Genomic DNA, 17,413 nt, shown 5'->3' with positions numbered 1-17,413 from the left:
CCAGGCTACATCCCCGGCGATTGTAGAGCCACCTTAAAAAAAATGAATAAAAAGCGTGTTTTGGAAAATGTGGTTCTGTCCATGATGACACAGTTTTCCTCCATCAGACTTTGGTCATTTTCCAGTCTTTGTGTGACATTGAAAATGGGTTTCTCATTCACAACGCACCACATACCATTATCGCCACAATGGCCATTTTTCTTTAGCACAGGGTTGCTATGGTGACTGTGAAATAGCTCCTCCATTTACTTGATTATTCTTTTTCTATCCTTGTTCTCTCCTGTCTTAACAAGCCTCTCCTTCACCCTGCCTGCCTCTGCGTGTCTGCATCTGTCAGTGTTACTCTCTTTCTTCCCTTTTTCTCCAAGAGGATTATTTTTAAACTTTCATTTGTGGTAATTATTTAGAGAGGTGACTTTATCTAGGTGTCTGCCTTCGTCTATAATTCACTCTCACACACACACTCATTAATACACAGCTCACAGGATTATTACTGCCATTATGAAAGAGCCATAAAGTATACAGAGAAGGCTAGACCGTTTTTCTTCCCCCTTTTTTGATTCTCGTAGGTTCTGATTCCCTCAAAATGATTTAATAGATGTATTAAAAAAACACAAATGAGAATAGGAAACTATACCGTACAATAACAACTACTGTCGTCACCTTCCTTACTGTATGTGAGGCTGACAAAAATACTTAGCATAATGTTGGTAAACACTGGGGATATATTTGTACTCCCGGTGATCGTGTCTGCCTCATCTTAATTTGCTCGTTGATAAAGAACAACAAATACTTGTGGATTATTTGATCAGTTACATTTTCAGATTGTCAGAAAATGTAATTAATTTTTTTATTTCAATTAATAATTTAAGACATCTTCTGGTTTCAGCTTCTTCATTGTGATGATTATCTTCTGTGTTTATCGAGTTACTTTATCTATGTTTTTGACCATTTTAAACCAAACAATAAATTGGTTAAATTAGGAAATTAGGAGTGCATAATTCAAATGACTTTTAATTGCAGCTCGACTCTCAATTTCTAAAGAATCATGACATCCTTTGCTCAACCAAGCCCTTTGTTCTGCAGCTTTCCACCCTTCTTCCTCTGACCTTTCTCAAGCCCTCATTTCCTTCCTATTTGCCTCTCTCTCTTCTTGCCCTTTGATCCCTTCTCCACTCATATCTTCCTTTTTTTTCTCCATCTCTCATCTCCTTTTTTCATCTGCAATTCATTATTAATTCATCCTTCCTATTTTAAAACTAATCTGACTCTTTACTTCTCTTCTCTCTACACCTTTTCATCTCTCTGTTCACCAGGAAAACTTTTTAGAGGTGGTAGGAGGCCAGGAGTTCCTGTTGCTCCCATTGGACGAGATGGAGAGGCTGCTCACCTCTGAGGACGTAAATGTGTCAGACGAGGAAACCGTGGTAACCTCTTTGCTAACATGGGTTAGTCACGACACCACCACACGAGAGCGCCACCTTCCTTCTCTGTTGGCACACATCCGACTGCCGCTGCTGCAGCCACAGGTGAGAGCTTTGTCGAATATTCTGATGTTGTAATTGACCCACTTTAAGCAGATACAACCAATAATTCTATAATAACAATGTGACAAACGACAGCGCAAATCGATGTGAAAGGGGTCGCCATTACTGCTACACCTCCATCAAATGTAATATCTTTATATATAATCTGCTGGCTGTTTTGATAAGTTTGCCATATCAACTTGAAGGTGGATGAAGATGTGTCATTTGTAAATGTCAACTAGTTCCCCTTGTCACCAAGAAGCAAACTGAGTATTGCAGGTTTAATAACCACGCGACATGATATGCTGTTGAACTTAAAACCAAGTCAACAATAACTACAAATTATAGCAGAAACACTGAGATGTTCTGCATTTTTGGAGAAAAAGACTGCAATATTTATGTCCTGTCATGGCCAATAAGCAATCTGTTCCAAAGGTTAGTATCAGCACCAATTGGTGTATCGCTTAGTGAGACTACCAATAATAATAGTAATGTTGTAGTCTTCCCCAATCTGCTGCTCTTTTCCCATAGCTCTCTGCTTCCCACTTGTATTCTATACTCCTGACTCCATTTTGTCTTTTTGTCTCAAGCCTCATTTGGCAATTAGAGGGACTATAATCATTATGCTAACTGTAGATCACAACCATAACTCTGTCACATGAGCCGGTGTTTGTTTTGTTTGTGTATTTAAGTGTGTGCATGCATTCTTTCATCTCTCCTTTCTCCTCTGGTAATGTGGAGAGGGGAGGCAGAACCGCAGTTACTGCCCTCACACATACACAAAAACACACACACACACACACGCATGTGTTGTTGACCTTAATTAAGTGTGATGCCTCTCTTAACTGCAGCTCAATTATTTGTTCTCTTGATCTCGTTCATGACTCATTTCTCCTACTATAGATAAAGAAGCCATAGAGATAAAACTGCCCCTGCGCCCTCCTCTCCTTCCCTCCTCTGTGTGTGCGGCCATACATCTTCCAGGTTTGCACTTGTTGGGTATACAGTATGAACATCTCAGATATACGACTTTGCCCTGGTCAGCTGAAATCACAAGCAGCTGTAACATGTAATCAGGCGAGAAGATGGATGGCGCCGGTGGAGAGGTAGAGCAGTAAAGTAGCACCAGAGCAGAGAGAGCAAAAGCAAGACAGACAAAGAGCTGAGGGAGGATTCAGCCTTTAACAGTATATCCCCCACCAGCACTACCATGCTAAATTGATAAATGAATTAACATTCAGCAACCTAATGATCAAACAAATATAGCGACGTATAAACCTCACACAGACAGTTGATCGATATTCATCAACCATTTAGTCAGCTCTCTATCTCGGCCGCTGTGTGATTTCTCATTAAGAGGATTTCAATGTGCCAAATAAATACCCTTTAACCCCTTCTCTCCTCTACCACTGCAACACACTGACAAATACACACACACACACACACACACACACACACACACACACACACACACACACACACACACACACACACACACACACACACACACACCTGTCTAATCTTCTCAGAGGAGCATATGTCAGCCATAAATCGGACAGTGTGCACCGAACATATTGACAGGGCAGTAAGTGTTTCTGGGTGTCTTCATCAAGGAGACTACTACAAGCTCTTTCTCTGTGAATCAGTTGCTCTTAAAAATAGAAGAAAATGGTTGTAGTATTTGAGAAACAGCCCAAACACCAAAAGGGTTTAGGAAAATACATATGTTGAAGTCTTTTTTGACTATTTGACCGCAGCCTGAGTATTGTAAGGGAAATAAGAGAGTAGTAAAGCATAACAAAAATATACACACCCTTAGGGTATGGGAGTGTGTGTGTTTGTTTGTCATATGTGGTCAAAGCCCATGCTGCAACGCAGAGGAATACTTTCTCGCTTCACACTGAGAGGTAAAGAGAGGAGAAGGTGGCATGCCTGCAGGATTCAGTCTTATCTCGCCCTCCACATTCAGGCCTTCACAGCGTGATGGAGAAATAGCACAGGAGAGGACAAACACGTTTTTCTATCTCTGTCCTTCTTATACACACACACACACACGCACACACAAATGAGTGTCGAAATAGGGTTCACCGTAATTTGTGCCTCAGTGATTGTGTGCAATGGAAGCGAGGGTTCACCCTGCCGTGTAAGCTGCTTAACCATTTACCATGCTTGCTTTACTCTCTCCACGTCTCGCTGTGAAAATTGATTTTATATTCAGTGACCAAATTTAATTATTTGCACTATTTATTTTTTTGCAGTGGTAAAAGCACAGAAAAAAAGAGTGTGTAAAACAACCTTCCAGAGGATATAGTGCAGGTTCCTTCAGCTAAATCTTAAAAACAGATTGATTATATTCTGGTCAACAAACGTTATTCTGTGTAATTATTAAGATGACATGTGATTATTGGTGAAGTTGTATTTTGTGATATTATTGTGTTATGTTATTTTGTTTGTTTGTTAGTACATTTTTTATTATACATTTCAACAAAATATCAAAGGTCTGTTATTATACTTCTCTCGGATTGAATCTCAGCAGCCATGTCTGAACATAGCCACTGACACTTCTGTTCAGCCAACACATTCGGGTATACACACTTCTAATGATGTTTAATAAAAAATCCGGCTCATCTTGAACCTCTACTGCTTTCCATCTGTCAACACACACATACGCAAACACACACACACACAAACACACTCCTATCTAAATGTAAATCATGTGATTCTTGCCTGCAGGGAAAACTTGCTTCACACCCTGTCTCTCTCACAGGCAGTGATTTCCTGTGGATGTATTTTAAAGAACAGACTGGTGGATTGAAGTGCTTCATGCTGCCGCCCCTGGGGGGGGGGGGTGTATTTGTGTGTTTGTGTGTGTGTGGGGGGGGGGGGGTGAGGTTAGAGGGTATGGACTAGAGAGCTGATGAGATGCTGAGGAGAGATTAGTTCTCTAGTGTGTCAGATGATTAGTCTGTGCGCAAGTGTCCGTTTGTGTGTATGTGCGCGAGCGAGTGTGTGTTTGTGCACTAATGGCTTCTGGTCTGATCTAATCTCTCAATCAATGAGGGAACAGCTTTCTTTCGACCATCAGGCCCCCACAATCAGGGATAACATTGTAACCCGCACATGCAGTATACAAATACCCTGCATTTGTTTGACTGTTTGTTAATAGCAGTTGTCACATGTCCCTGTGTGTCTTCATTCTTTTTTTTTATGTGTGTGTGTAGTTCTTGGCAGACCTGGAGTCCAACCCTCTGCTGCGGGACAGCATGGAGTGCCAGCGGCTGCTGATGGAGGGGATGAAGTATCACCTCTTGCCTCAGCGGCAGCCCCTGCTGCAGAGCCCCCGTACCCGACCCCGCAAAGCCACTGTGGGGGCCATGTTCGCTGTGGGGGGCATGGACGCCACAAAAGGTACAAACAGTCCCTTTGATGTTACCACACACCTCCATACATTTCATTTACATAGTATATTATAATGGAAATGATAAAAATCCTAATAATGATATCATCTTTATTCATAGTGTTCAGGTTTTTGGTTCCGGCACCAGACCAAGCTCTTTTTGTTGAATGTAGGACGTGTGTGTGGGATATGGGTGTGCAGAATAAAGGACATATTTGTTTTTTTTATTGTTGTATTATAGTGTATTTTTGGTGATTTGAAAGATGTTTTTATGTATTTTTATTCTGTTGATTTTTTTGTAGAAGGTCATTAAAAACAAATGTTGTGTGAACGAAAAAAAAAGTTTATCCTATTGTAAGCAAGGGCAATGTAATAAAAAAAGGTAGACAGTAAAAAGACAATATATGCTCAAATATAATAGGTGGAAAAACCGCCCATTAAAATTAGATAGACCTTTGCAGCCTTAGTGCGCAATAATGCTCATCAAGGCCGGCTGTTTATATTCTATATGTTACTTTATTGTTTTGTCCAGGTGCTACCAGTATCGAGCAGTACTGTCTGCGTCAGGACACGTGGAGGCAGGTGGCCATCATGAGTGGACGGAGGCTGCAGTTTGGTGTAGCGGTCCTTGACGGCCGTCTCTACGTGGTGGGGGGCCGAGACGGACTCAAGACCCTCAACACTGTGGAGTGCTACAACCCGCACAGCAAAGCCTGGAGCGTCATGCCTCCCATGTCCACACACAGGCATGGCCTAGGTGAGAAGCTTGTTTCAATAGAAATCTATTATACACTCAGTGGACACTTTATTAGATACACCTGCACAACCTAATGCAATCCAATACAAACGTCCTGAGATGATGTCTACTTCAATGATTGTGGTCAGTTTTTGTGTTTTTTCACTGTCATTGAGGTGTAAATCCAATTATATATATTTAGCATTAAGGTCATGGTGTAGATGTTGTACTGGTCTGTATTGTAATACTAATATTCTGCCTCCCTCATGCAGTATATGTAAATTGAAAGGACAAAGAATTAGCATGTAACAGCACTTCACACCTTACCAGTGGCGGCTCCAGAGTATTTTTGTTGGGTAATCTATGGTAGGGCTAACCCATACAGTGGTGGGGCTCAAGTCAGTATTTGCAATGTAATTACATACACGCTATATCGCCCCTAGCGATTGACAGTGAAACGCCACGCGTGAGGTTTAGATTATTTCCCTGTCTCAATCCAAATTGAACTGTATGAAATAAAAAGGCACATTTGTCTTGTAAATAAAAAGGGCGACCTGGAGTCAATCCTGCAATTTCCCCACAGGTGAAAGAGTTGACTTGCTGAAAACCCAACCCCTGCAGGGGGGTCTGGGGGGATTCTCCCCCAGGAGATTTTTTGAAATACTAACATAAAATACACATTCTGGTACTCTACTCTGGAGAATTGTTGTATTGGATGGTATTACATGTTAAGTGCTTCATAAGTTGGCAGAGGATTGTTCCTACATAACAAACCAAAGAGAGCTTATAAAGGTCAAATAGAGAAGCAAAAGAATAGCTATATTCAAGAGGAAGGTCAAGTTTTTGTGATGTGAATTTTGAGTTTGGTAAATCTTGTCTTTCCAAGTCTACAATTACAAAAGTTGAAGGAGTGCGATGGTGGTGCTTTATTCTTTTTTATAAATGTGATCATGTGTGTGAAGGGAGATTCTAGCACACATCTGGCACCACAGATGTTCTGGGAGATAAATCCCTTGAGTGTGGAGGTGTCAACATGCTGCTAACTCTGCATGCTTATGTCCACACACCTCACCCTCTCGTCCTAAACGCATGTGGTTTCATGTGCTTGTTCAAGCTGATAGTGTCTTGGTAGGTTGCCCTGATTAAATCATGCACATGTGGTTGTGAATCACAGGTGTAGCCGTCCTAGAGGGGCCCATGTATGCAGTAGGAGGACATGATGGCTGGAGCTACCTCAGCACAGTGGAAAGGTAAGAGGATACTTCACACAGCTGTTTTACTTTGTGTTATTTTCTGCTTAAAAGTTTAATCTGAGATTCTAATCCAATTGACTTTTTTTTTATATTGATCAAAATTCTCGTCATGGTCTGCTAACTGTCCATTAAAAAAGAAATCTGGTCTTCACAAACGCTCTTTGAATAAGAAATAAACAGGTTGCTGAAATGACTCCTATTGGAGTTTTAGAATGAATCTTTAAATGTCCATTCAGCTGCCTGTCTTTCTTTGTGTGTGCAGCAGGCAGGATACCATTGAAAGAATGTCAGTCTAGCCATGTTTGTTTTTATTATGTGCAGGACTAAGAACCTTTCACCTCTCTTTTACCAGGTGGGACCCCCAAGCTCGCCAGTGGAGCTTTGTTGCAAGTATGGCTACACCCAGAAGCACAGTGGGAGTAGCTGTACTCAATGGAAAGTAAGGAAATTCACTCACTATTGCTTTACATTTCTACATATATCAAAGTTACATTGATATTGCGTAACATGCGTTTAGATCTTTATTTAGGACATCCATTTGTTCTTGGATTCAGTATGGACTTGGATAAATCAATGCAAATTAATACATTTACTTTTTTAGTAGAAATGTCAACAAAATTACTTACTACAGATATATATACTGCATCAACCTACCTCATTATAGTAAATAGCCAATGTATGCCAAAAAAATAGTCAAGTAATTAGCAACATGTAGTGCTTGAGCCCAAAGGAGAACGTCTGTCAATGGCCTGAAACCAAACAGTTTTGGTTCTCTGGAGTAAGAAGAATTTGACTTCATGGGAAAACATACCTAGAGCTTCACACACTCTGCTTGTTTGGAAAATTGGGGTTACAAAGATTAAGTTATCTGCAGTGCTTTGCTGACACAATGACAATACTCAATTACACACCCACAGTCCCTAGTGAACCAATGCACCTAATAATCGTGGGATTTAATACGTAAAAATCTCCTCACTTGCCCCAGAGTTTTTGCAATATCGCAGCGCTGTTTTATTATTCAGTGCCTCTTAGAAAACTGGGGAGAAAGGCTTTTAAGATGCTAATTAATACAGAAATAACTGATTTGTGCTAAGCATGCCCGGCAGGAGTGTGTGTGAGTGCATGTATGTGTTGTGACTTCTCTGGGCTCTTTGCCTGACGGAGCTCATTCCTTGCTTGACTGGCTCTGATGCTTTCTTTCTTCGCTCTGCCAACTCCCCATCAATGAATGTGTGTACATAGAGTGCACACACACACACACACACACGCACACGCACACGCACAAGCACACGCACGCACACGCACACGCACACGCACACACACACACACCACTGACCTAAGAAACACACATTTAAATACACCCTTGCACCATCTGTTTAGATGTCACCAAATTGAAAAGGGACTTCCAGAGTCCTAAAATGTGCAGGGTGTTTGGTATGGCAGGTGTTTTGTGTTATCTGTGTCTGTGTGTGTGTCCAGAGGGATAACACTGTCTCCTGTCTTGCCTCCTCAGGCTGTACGCAGTCGGAGGTCGTGACGGCTCATCCTGCCTGCGATCAGTGGAATGTTTCGACCCCCACACCAACAGGTCAGAGACACAGGACTTCATTTTGCCAGAATGAATTGCTGTCTCCTGTTTGCTGTACTTTCTAATAAAGCGCCTCTGTGTTTTTAAGGTTATTTACCCACAGATCAAAGGAGACAGCTAACCCTCTCAGGATGTTAGAATAAACTGCATTCAAACAACTTCTGTTCAGTACATTCATTAGGTTCTTCACAAGGGCTCAGACAAGGTTGTTATTGGTCCCCTGAAAATAGAGTTGTTCTTTATTTTAGAGCACATTTTGGAAGATTTTGAGTTTGCACATTTTCAAGGTGTTAATTATTGGAACAGTTTTAAGGCAAGGCCAAAGAGGAAACAAATTTAGAGGAATATTTGTATTTAATTTTACATTTTTGAGAATAAAGCCTGAACGTTACTTAGTGTCAGATATTACAGTTTTTTTTGCATATTGAGAATAAAGTTGAAACAAAAACAAGAATCAACTGTTAGGATAAAAATATACATTTTGAGATTAATTCTTGAAATGTAAAATAAAATAAAAATCTTCCTCCTCAATATATTGAGTTTTTCACCGTGATTATTCTCTCTTTCTCTCCTTGATGGTGACAACCTCCATCAACAGGTGGAGTGCTTGTGCTCCTATGGCTAAAAGGCGTGGAGGTGTGGGCGTGGCCACTTGGCACGGCTTCCTGTACGCCATCGGGGGTCACGATGCTCCGGCCTCATCCCTCGCATCTCGGCTCAGTGACTGTGTAGAGAGGTGGGTCTATATTGACTGAATGTGTGTGAATCTGAAAAGTAAAATTCTCAGTGCACAATTTACTGTGTGATGTTAAAATGTACATACTACACGTTTTCAATTCTAGACATAGCGGTTATAAAAGAATAGGTGAATGCAACCAACTCTTATCTGGCTTATTTGCAAAGACTAATATGAGAAGCTCGATACCACTGGTGTGTGGAATATTGAGAAGAACATGTTAAGCTTAGCATTGCATTAAGTGCAAAAGCAGGACAGCTGCTCTGTACAAATTAAAAAAACATGACGACCAAAAACAGTGAATTTGACTAATTACCACATTGTTTTTTTTAGCCGTTTGATGAGTGCATACAAAAACAGAAGACCGTTTATATTTTAAGGTATGAGTTAGGTCTAACTATTTTCTGATAAACAGATTACTTGCAAATGTTCTTTTTATTAAAGTGTGTTAGGTTAACCTCATCACTGAATGAGATAACAATTCAGAATCACAATAGTGATTGAGTCTATTTGCAGTATTCTGAATTGGGTGTCTGGTGCAATTCTAACAGAAAAGCTAAATTACTGCTAAAGCAAACCAAACATTTGCTACTGTTGTAGATTCTAATTAAAAGTATTTAACCTGTGAAACAAGAGTTGACTTTTATTATAGTCACAGCACATCTGAGCTTCACCCTTATGGCTATCGTTCATCAAAAATGCACTTAAACAGCATGTTTTGACAGCGGATCAGTTTGAAATATAGCAGGGAGTAATGTTAGAGTCAGAAGCTGTGAGATGAAGAGCTGCAGGCGACAGACAGACCTCCAACTTCTCAGCGAGGTTACCAAGTACTTTCAAAGACTCATGCCATGTGCAGCATCAAATCAGATCACACTTGCTCACAGAATGATGGAAAAAAAGCCAATTACTGCGTGACTTCATTATTCAAATTAATCTGGGGCCTGTGTTACTAAACTGTATTTGCTGTAACCACCAGTTAATACTGTGTTGACAAATGACCCAGGAGAGAAATCGTATGGATTGCAATTGATGTACTCAAACATGAAATTGGATTGTCATCTAACTGGTGTGTTTCCCAATATGTTGAACTATCGAACATGCATGGTCTGCTTACAGGTATGACCCGCAGACAGATGTGTGGACGGCAGTTGCCCCCATGAGCATCAGCAGAGACGCGGTTGGTGTTTGTCTCCTTGGCGACCGCCTCTACGCTGTGGGCGGTTATGACGGCCAGGTGTATCTCAATACTGTAGAAGCGTACGACCCTCAGACAAACGAATGGACACAGGTAACACTCACAAACACACAAAACTGCAACATGCACATGAATGCAGTTTATATGCTTGGAGGGAAAGAGTCAGTACAATTTAATAAGCTGTGTTGTTTTAAAGTACACTCATATGCAGCAGATTTATATGTATCCACTTGATTGCATGTACATAGACACATGACTCTAGTTCAGTAAAAACGGGTAATAAATCCTGATGCACGTCAATAAAGTTGTTATATAAACACACACAGTTTGACCTTCCTCCAGCACCTCTCTCATTTATCATTGTGTGTTTTCATTGCTATGTAAATGTGTATTTTCCTCGAGTTAATATTGTCCTTTGCCGACGCAGCTGTAGGAAAAAGGATGTTCTCTTTACACGTGTATTTGTTTAAGTTGAATGATCACATATTTCAGCATCAGCATATTTCTGATCACACTACAGTTTTTACCTTATCTCCTGCATAGCCCCAGAGGGTTTTCACTCAAAGACGCTGAAAATCTGCTATTTTGGAGACAAGCACCATGCTGAGAACAAGAGGGGTGTAGAGATGGGTGGATATAGAAAACTGACACTTTGAGATGAAGACAAACTGAGATGTGAGCGGGCATGTTGAGACCGTTAAATGTGTCCTCTGTTTACTGTCAGAATCTGAAACAAACAAACCAGAGGATGGGTTGTCTGTCCTTTCCTGGTAGCAGCACTTATCCTCCTTGCTTGAACACAATCTTTTTACTTCAAAGTCAGACAACGTAGGTGGTAAATTCATGTTTTTAAACTGTCCGTCAGCTTCGACTATCGGTGTAGAGCCAGCGGCTAAAGGTCTTAACTTGACTAGACAACAATACAAATCTAAAGCCTCCCCTTGAAGCCAAAGAATAACCCTCACTTCCTGCGCCCTGCCGTGCTAAACTCTGTGTCTCCTTTGCAGAGAGTGAGGAGCTGAGGGAAGATTCACAATGCAATCCATTCCCTTCAGTTGACTAACTTACTTCAAAGATCAAGTGTTGACCTTGAAAACAACAGTGGGCAAAGCAATCTCATTTTAGATCTCATTTAGTAGTTATACTGGAGTTTCAAATCAAATCACATCATCTTTATCAGCAGTAAAGTGGGATTTATGGCTTTTTCACACAAACAAAATTGGCTTACCGAAAAATAACATTATTAAAGCAGTGAGAGTGAACCACAGGTTGCATGCTGAAAGAAAGACATGCTGAAACTCACTATAGAGCTCCCTAAAGATGACGGAAGCTTGGCGATTTGTTGGTTGTGTTTATTAAATAGTTGGTCCCTCCTTCCAGTAGTCGCATTGCTGAATTTTTTTTGTTTAATCAAGCTGTACCTCTGATTCTTGTTTTCTTTTCATTATTACCAGGTAGCACCTCTGTGTCTGGGAAGGGCAGGAGCATGCGTGGTGGCCGTCAGACTCTGAAAACACAAACATCAACACCCTATGCTAGATTGTGCATGTGGCTCTGAGACCCTCAGTGTACCGCTAATGGTCAAGAAAGCATCTGCCTGCCATCGTGTGACCAACGCCGGGAAGTAAGAGACTGATGACACACTTCGGCGGAGTCAGATTGAGCTGCCTTTCATTCATTTTAATGTTTATGTTTGGGTAAGCGTTAAATCGTGTGTCAGGTTTCTGAAAACGTTTGGGATTTGAACATCCTGATAACATATGCCACAGAAGTGAACCGCCATCGACACCCATGATGAAGAGGAATATAGTGTTTATCTGAGCATGAAGGAACACCTGTCGTCTCGCAGCTTATTTTCTTGCCTATTATTTTGTTCCTGCAGACAAGGCGGGACACACATGCACAAAAACCTACATGGTTGCTTTCAGCTTCTATTTCTGCTGACAGAAAGGTGAGAGAGACAGAGATATTGTCAAGAGACTGTTCGCGAGGCCTGATCCTTTTACGCTCTGGTTTCTCCTAACAATATCTGATGCCGTGCATTGATGCTATTTTAATATAGTCCCTATTATTTTATGCTGCAGTCGGCGAGTTGCTCTCCTCTTTCATTCCGTTTCCTGCCTGCTGACAGATGAAAGAAAGACTTTTGACATAATCAGCACAAGCTTATGAAGAGCCCTACTGTGAGAAACTGATGCTGTGTTTCTTTTCAGTCAAAAACATATCATAATGCTTTTTTTCTAATATTTATGTTTACGTCTTCCATGTTGCATCAGCTCACATCTGGAGCATACAGTATACTGTGACATCTATTTTATTGTAGCTTTTCTTACAATCTACAATGATATCATATCCGTTCTCATAGTTGAGGTCCATTTAGCACTGCTATTAGGTTTATAACCAGAGAAGTAATAATAATACAAGTAACTGTGGCCATTTGTTGATCCCATTTCCCACAGGGTTAGCTATCTACAAACTTGGTTTCATTCAGGGTCAGTATAAGCTCGGTGTGTGTGTGTGTGTTCGTGTACATGTGTTCTTTCAGAGATTGCAAGAAGTATATTTTCATCTCAAAATGAGAATCTTCCCCCCTCCCCTCTCCACATCCTCAATTCCCTGCTGTTTTCTCTTCCTCCCCATTTTCCCATTTCGTTGCCACACACACACACACACACACACACACACACACACACACACACACACACACACACACACACACACACACACTACGTTTTAGTGCAGAATGGATACCCAGACAAAATGAACAACACATCATATAATGAAACCTTGATCCAGCTGGTGCCAATGTTTTGTTTGATGTTGAGTTCAAAGCTATTATTATATTTGATGCTGCTCTATACAAAGTATAAAAGAGACAATGTGAATACTGTGAAACAACCTCATGTGTTCATATTTTTGCCCATGCTTTTGTGAACTTGCAGGTTCAATGCTGACACGTGCCACCAGCATTTTGTGCTGTATACTTAATTTTATATTTTCTCCATTAGGCTCAATGTGTGTGTGTGTGTGTGTGTGTGTGTGTGTGTGTGTGTGTGTGTGTGTGTGTGTGTGTGTGTGTGTGTGTGTGTGTGTGTGTGTGTGTGTGTGTGTGTGTGTGTGTGTGTGTGTGTGTGTGTGTGTGTGTGTGTGTGTGTGTGTGTGTGTGTAAAGTAAACTCCTGAGTGAGAGGCAAAGCAGCCTTCCTGTCTGAACTGTCATATCTAGAGCTAATGTAGCCAGGATGCACTTCACAAATACACGGACATATCACACACACACACATACACACATACACATGCACCGACACACTTAACCACACAGCTGAAAGCCAAGTGCCCCAGGAGCCAGTGAAGATTGAAAAGCCTTCCAGATTTGTAGGCATGACATCTTAAAAGCAGAGACTGTAGGCTAGCGATTCCCCACAGCTGAGCCGATGTTTATTCAAGCCTAATGCACTGCTGCATTATTCTATTTTCTTCCCCTTCATACAGCTGCTTATTTAGAGAGTCATTCTCTTTAGATCAGAGCAGAAGAAGTGTGTCACCTCCACTGTGTAGAGGTAGTCAGAGAGTTTGATCTCAGTCAGAGGTTACAAATAAAGACCGACATTCCAAATCATGTTATATATTCTGTGTATATTCTGTACATAAATAAATATAAAATCTGTATGTAGTCTAATTGCATTATGCTGTATATTATACAGCGCCAAATAAATCTATCATGTGTTATTGTGCGTTTCTGTTTTGTATTATGAATTGAGATGAAGCCGGGGTGTAATAAAGTGACAGTCATCTCCTCTTTTTGTACCAGAATATTACACCTTTTACTTTCCATTTAAATTATGTAATATATACTTATGTAACATACTGTTATCAATCTTTTATACTATAAAAGTCAGGACGTGATTTGTTCCTGTTTTCTCCTGTGTAAAATAGTAATATACAAAACCTTACAATAACATCTAACTCATACTAATGTTACTGATTTCTGCAGTTTTTATCTGTCACAGATGCACTATAAATGCCATCATGGTGTAAATGTGTATGTTTATGTGTGGCTCTTATCTCTTAACAGCATCCCCATCAGAGCAGCCCTTTGCAGTTCACATTTTCTATGGTTTTTATGCTCTGAATTAATTGTCTTGGCCTGGGTGTTTAATATGAGTCCTTACTCTTCTGTGCTGATGCTCTAACTTAGAAGCTACAGAGACACAGCGGCATATTGAAACGTTTTAAACAAGCCTGTAAGAAAGAGGAATGCTCACAATTTACAGATACTTTAACCCCAGGACAACAGCCAGGAGCCAACTGATTCACTATGTTATTTATTGCAGGGGAAGCTTTTAATCATAACCAGCTCTGACAAACGGCCCTCGGTGGCGCTGATAAATGATGCCAGTGACCTTGTCTTGCCACCTGAGTCCATTATGGAGGAGACAGAAAGGGCCGGACTGTCTGACTCCACATGTTTGTCATACAAGTGTTGAGGTACCCGGAAAACAATTTAGACATGCAGCTGCCTATGTGTCAGTGCTGCACACAGGTACACACATCTGCATCTACTAACTTAGTTACTGTACTCATCGGTGAGTCAATGCAAACGTAAGCTGTGCAGCCAACTGTTGTCTAAAGCTTTATTTGAAAATCTAGTGGTGATCCGAAGTTTAAAAAAACATTGCAAACCTATCCGTCTAAATAAAGTATGTAAAACGATGAACAACATTTTTAAGAATATGGATTTTATTAAAGGAAGCAGCCATAAGACAGTCTTGTGTTTTTACAAGTCATTCAGAAGAAAGTGCTATAGATTAATCAAGCAGCCAGAAAATATCATACTGAGTGAATAGAGTGATACTGTCAGACTGTTTACAATAAGGAGGTGCATCTAAAAGTGTTAATTACAATCAACAGTGTTATCACAGTGTGCACACCTCTCCAACTACTCATCATTTACCAACATTGTCATCACTTTGTCTAGATGTTTTTCAATGTCACTTCTTTTAAGTACTATATAATATAATAACCTTATCAGGGATATTGAAACATATTTGGAGTACGTTTGTTAACCTTAAAGGTACAAAAAGTATAAATTGGCACATTGACTTCTTGTTTTAAAAGTCAAGCATGAAAGTTTGGATTCTACTGGTTCAATGTGTTGTTAAAGGTTAGATTATCCTGCAAGGAAAGTCAATGGGAATCAGGCAGCCTAAATCGCAACATTAAAGTGTCCTGCAGCACTGCCAGAATCTACAGAATATGAACACTTAAGTAGGACTTTGTAATGCTTTCTAAATGTCTGTATAATTCCTTTTTCGACTTCACAACTGAATCATAAGCCTATTCTTGTGGGCTTCTTTGTACGGATTAAGAATCGATCAGAAGCTAATTTCCTCTGCAGCTGTTTGACCTCAACAGTGAATTTTTATAAATCACATACTTTGTATGAGTCATTGCAGGATTGCTTGTATTACATTGATGTAATTGATCTTTCATTATTGGATTTAATAACAATGTAGTTAAAAAAAGGTGAATTGCAAAAGCATTGATTCACTCTTTCTCGTTGTCTTACTGGCAAAAGTAAAACAAATCTGTTAATTTTTTTTCTTCTCTGCTCTAATTTCACCATTTTGCTTGGAAATCATAAATCGGCTCCCTTATGTGCATCTTAATGAGATCTAAGCATGGTGCTGTCTGCATCAGCTCGCTGTAGAACAGAGAGGACTATTTGTGTCACACCGCTGGCATTTCATTTCAGCTCCCACATTAATAGAGCTAAAATAGGCTCTCACCCTTCCATCAATACATGGGAAAGTAAAGAGGGTGCGGAAACACCAGAGTGTTTCCTCTGCCTTTCATCAATAATGAAATAACCCAAGAGAAGAAGCAGCATGATGTATTTCAGATGAATGAAAGTACAGTGAGCCTGCTCAGTAAAGAGTTAGAGAAGCAGAAGATGGTGTATCCTCTCTTTTGAAGAGCATTATTGATTGCTTATAGCCTTCTATCAAAAGATTAGAAGGGACAGAGCAGATGTCAGAGACAATGTGACAGTGGGATGTGACAGTAAGGTCCTAGAAGTTGTGCGAGTGTGCCGTCTACTGGATATGAGGTGTAAGCACACTGTCACACAACTTACTGAAGTACAAAATCATTTTCATTAAAATATACTTGGAAGTGAAAGTATTTGGGCATACGTTTTTGAGCCAGAATGACTATTTAAATAATAATATACATTACATTTATGGATAATATGCATTAAATACCTTATCCAGTACCAGGATCCCAGGATCATGAAACCAAACCTCTAAATATAACATTTCAATATGTCTTCTGTGTAAAAGGCATATTCTGAGATTTGAATTTCATCTTATGAATATAGCCCGACAACAATCAATCTTAAAATGTCACATGATAAATGAATAAGAAAAGTATGGACAAAATACAGGTAAAAAACAATAAACATGAACAGACTTTAAAAACAACAAAATAAGACTTTATTAGAGTAAAGGTTAATACTTAGTTAGCAATCAACAATAAATAGGCTAGCTTTTTTAACTCATTATAAAGGCTGTCTGATGAATGTAGTGGAGTATAAGTAAAAAAGTCAAAGATGTGACAAAAGATGTCATCAATATATAAGACATAATCAATAAAACATAACAAAAATAGTGCAATAAGAAACGGAACAGAAATAAAAATAGTGCAAGATAATGTTACAAATGACCAATGTGCAGGTAAAAGCGTTAGAAGTAAACTATGTATGTCAAATAGTATATGATGAGCTAAAGACAGAATGTAAAATTAATTACTGTACACGAATAAAATATAAACTTTCTTCAATATTACAACCCGTATATTATCTAACACATAACAACTCGTATTATGCTATATAAATATTTTAAACAAAAAGCAGTACACAGTACAGTACTCTGCTTTGAAGGCTTTGATTGGCTAAAACGGTTGTTGCTATGACATCGCCG

General features: G+C 39.8%; 1 protein-coding gene across 3 annotated transcripts in view; it reads left to right on the top strand.

Moving 5' to 3' along the window:
• klhl5 (kelch-like family member 5) overlaps positions 1-13,464 on the top strand; it is a 48,080-nt gene extending 34,616 nt beyond the window's left edge. For all 3 annotated transcript variants that reach the window (XM_034120467.1, XM_034120466.1, XM_034120465.1), the window contains exons 5-13: positions 1,317-1,529; positions 4,748-4,934; positions 5,456-5,680; positions 6,834-6,909; positions 7,265-7,351; positions 8,426-8,500; positions 9,099-9,236; positions 10,356-10,527; positions 11,889-13,464. In XM_034120467.1, coding sequence (XP_033976358.1) covers positions 1,317-1,529; positions 4,748-4,934; positions 5,456-5,680; positions 6,834-6,909; positions 7,265-7,351; positions 8,426-8,500; positions 9,099-9,236; positions 10,356-10,527; positions 11,889-11,945 — 1,230 coding nt within the window. In that variant the 3' untranslated portion in view covers positions 11,946-13,464. The remainder of the gene's footprint in view (positions 1-1,316; positions 1,530-4,747; positions 4,935-5,455; positions 5,681-6,833; positions 6,910-7,264; positions 7,352-8,425; positions 8,501-9,098; positions 9,237-10,355; positions 10,528-11,888) is intronic.
• Positions 13,465-17,413: the final 3,949 nt, after the last annotated feature.

The sequence above is a fragment of the Trematomus bernacchii genome, unplaced genomic scaffold (assembly GCF_902827165.1).
Source record: "Trematomus bernacchii unplaced genomic scaffold, fTreBer1.1, whole genome shotgun sequence".
Classification (NCBI taxonomy): domain Eukaryota; kingdom Metazoa; phylum Chordata; class Actinopteri; order Perciformes; family Nototheniidae; genus Trematomus; species Trematomus bernacchii.
This window is presented reverse-complemented; position numbering and strand designations above follow the sequence as displayed.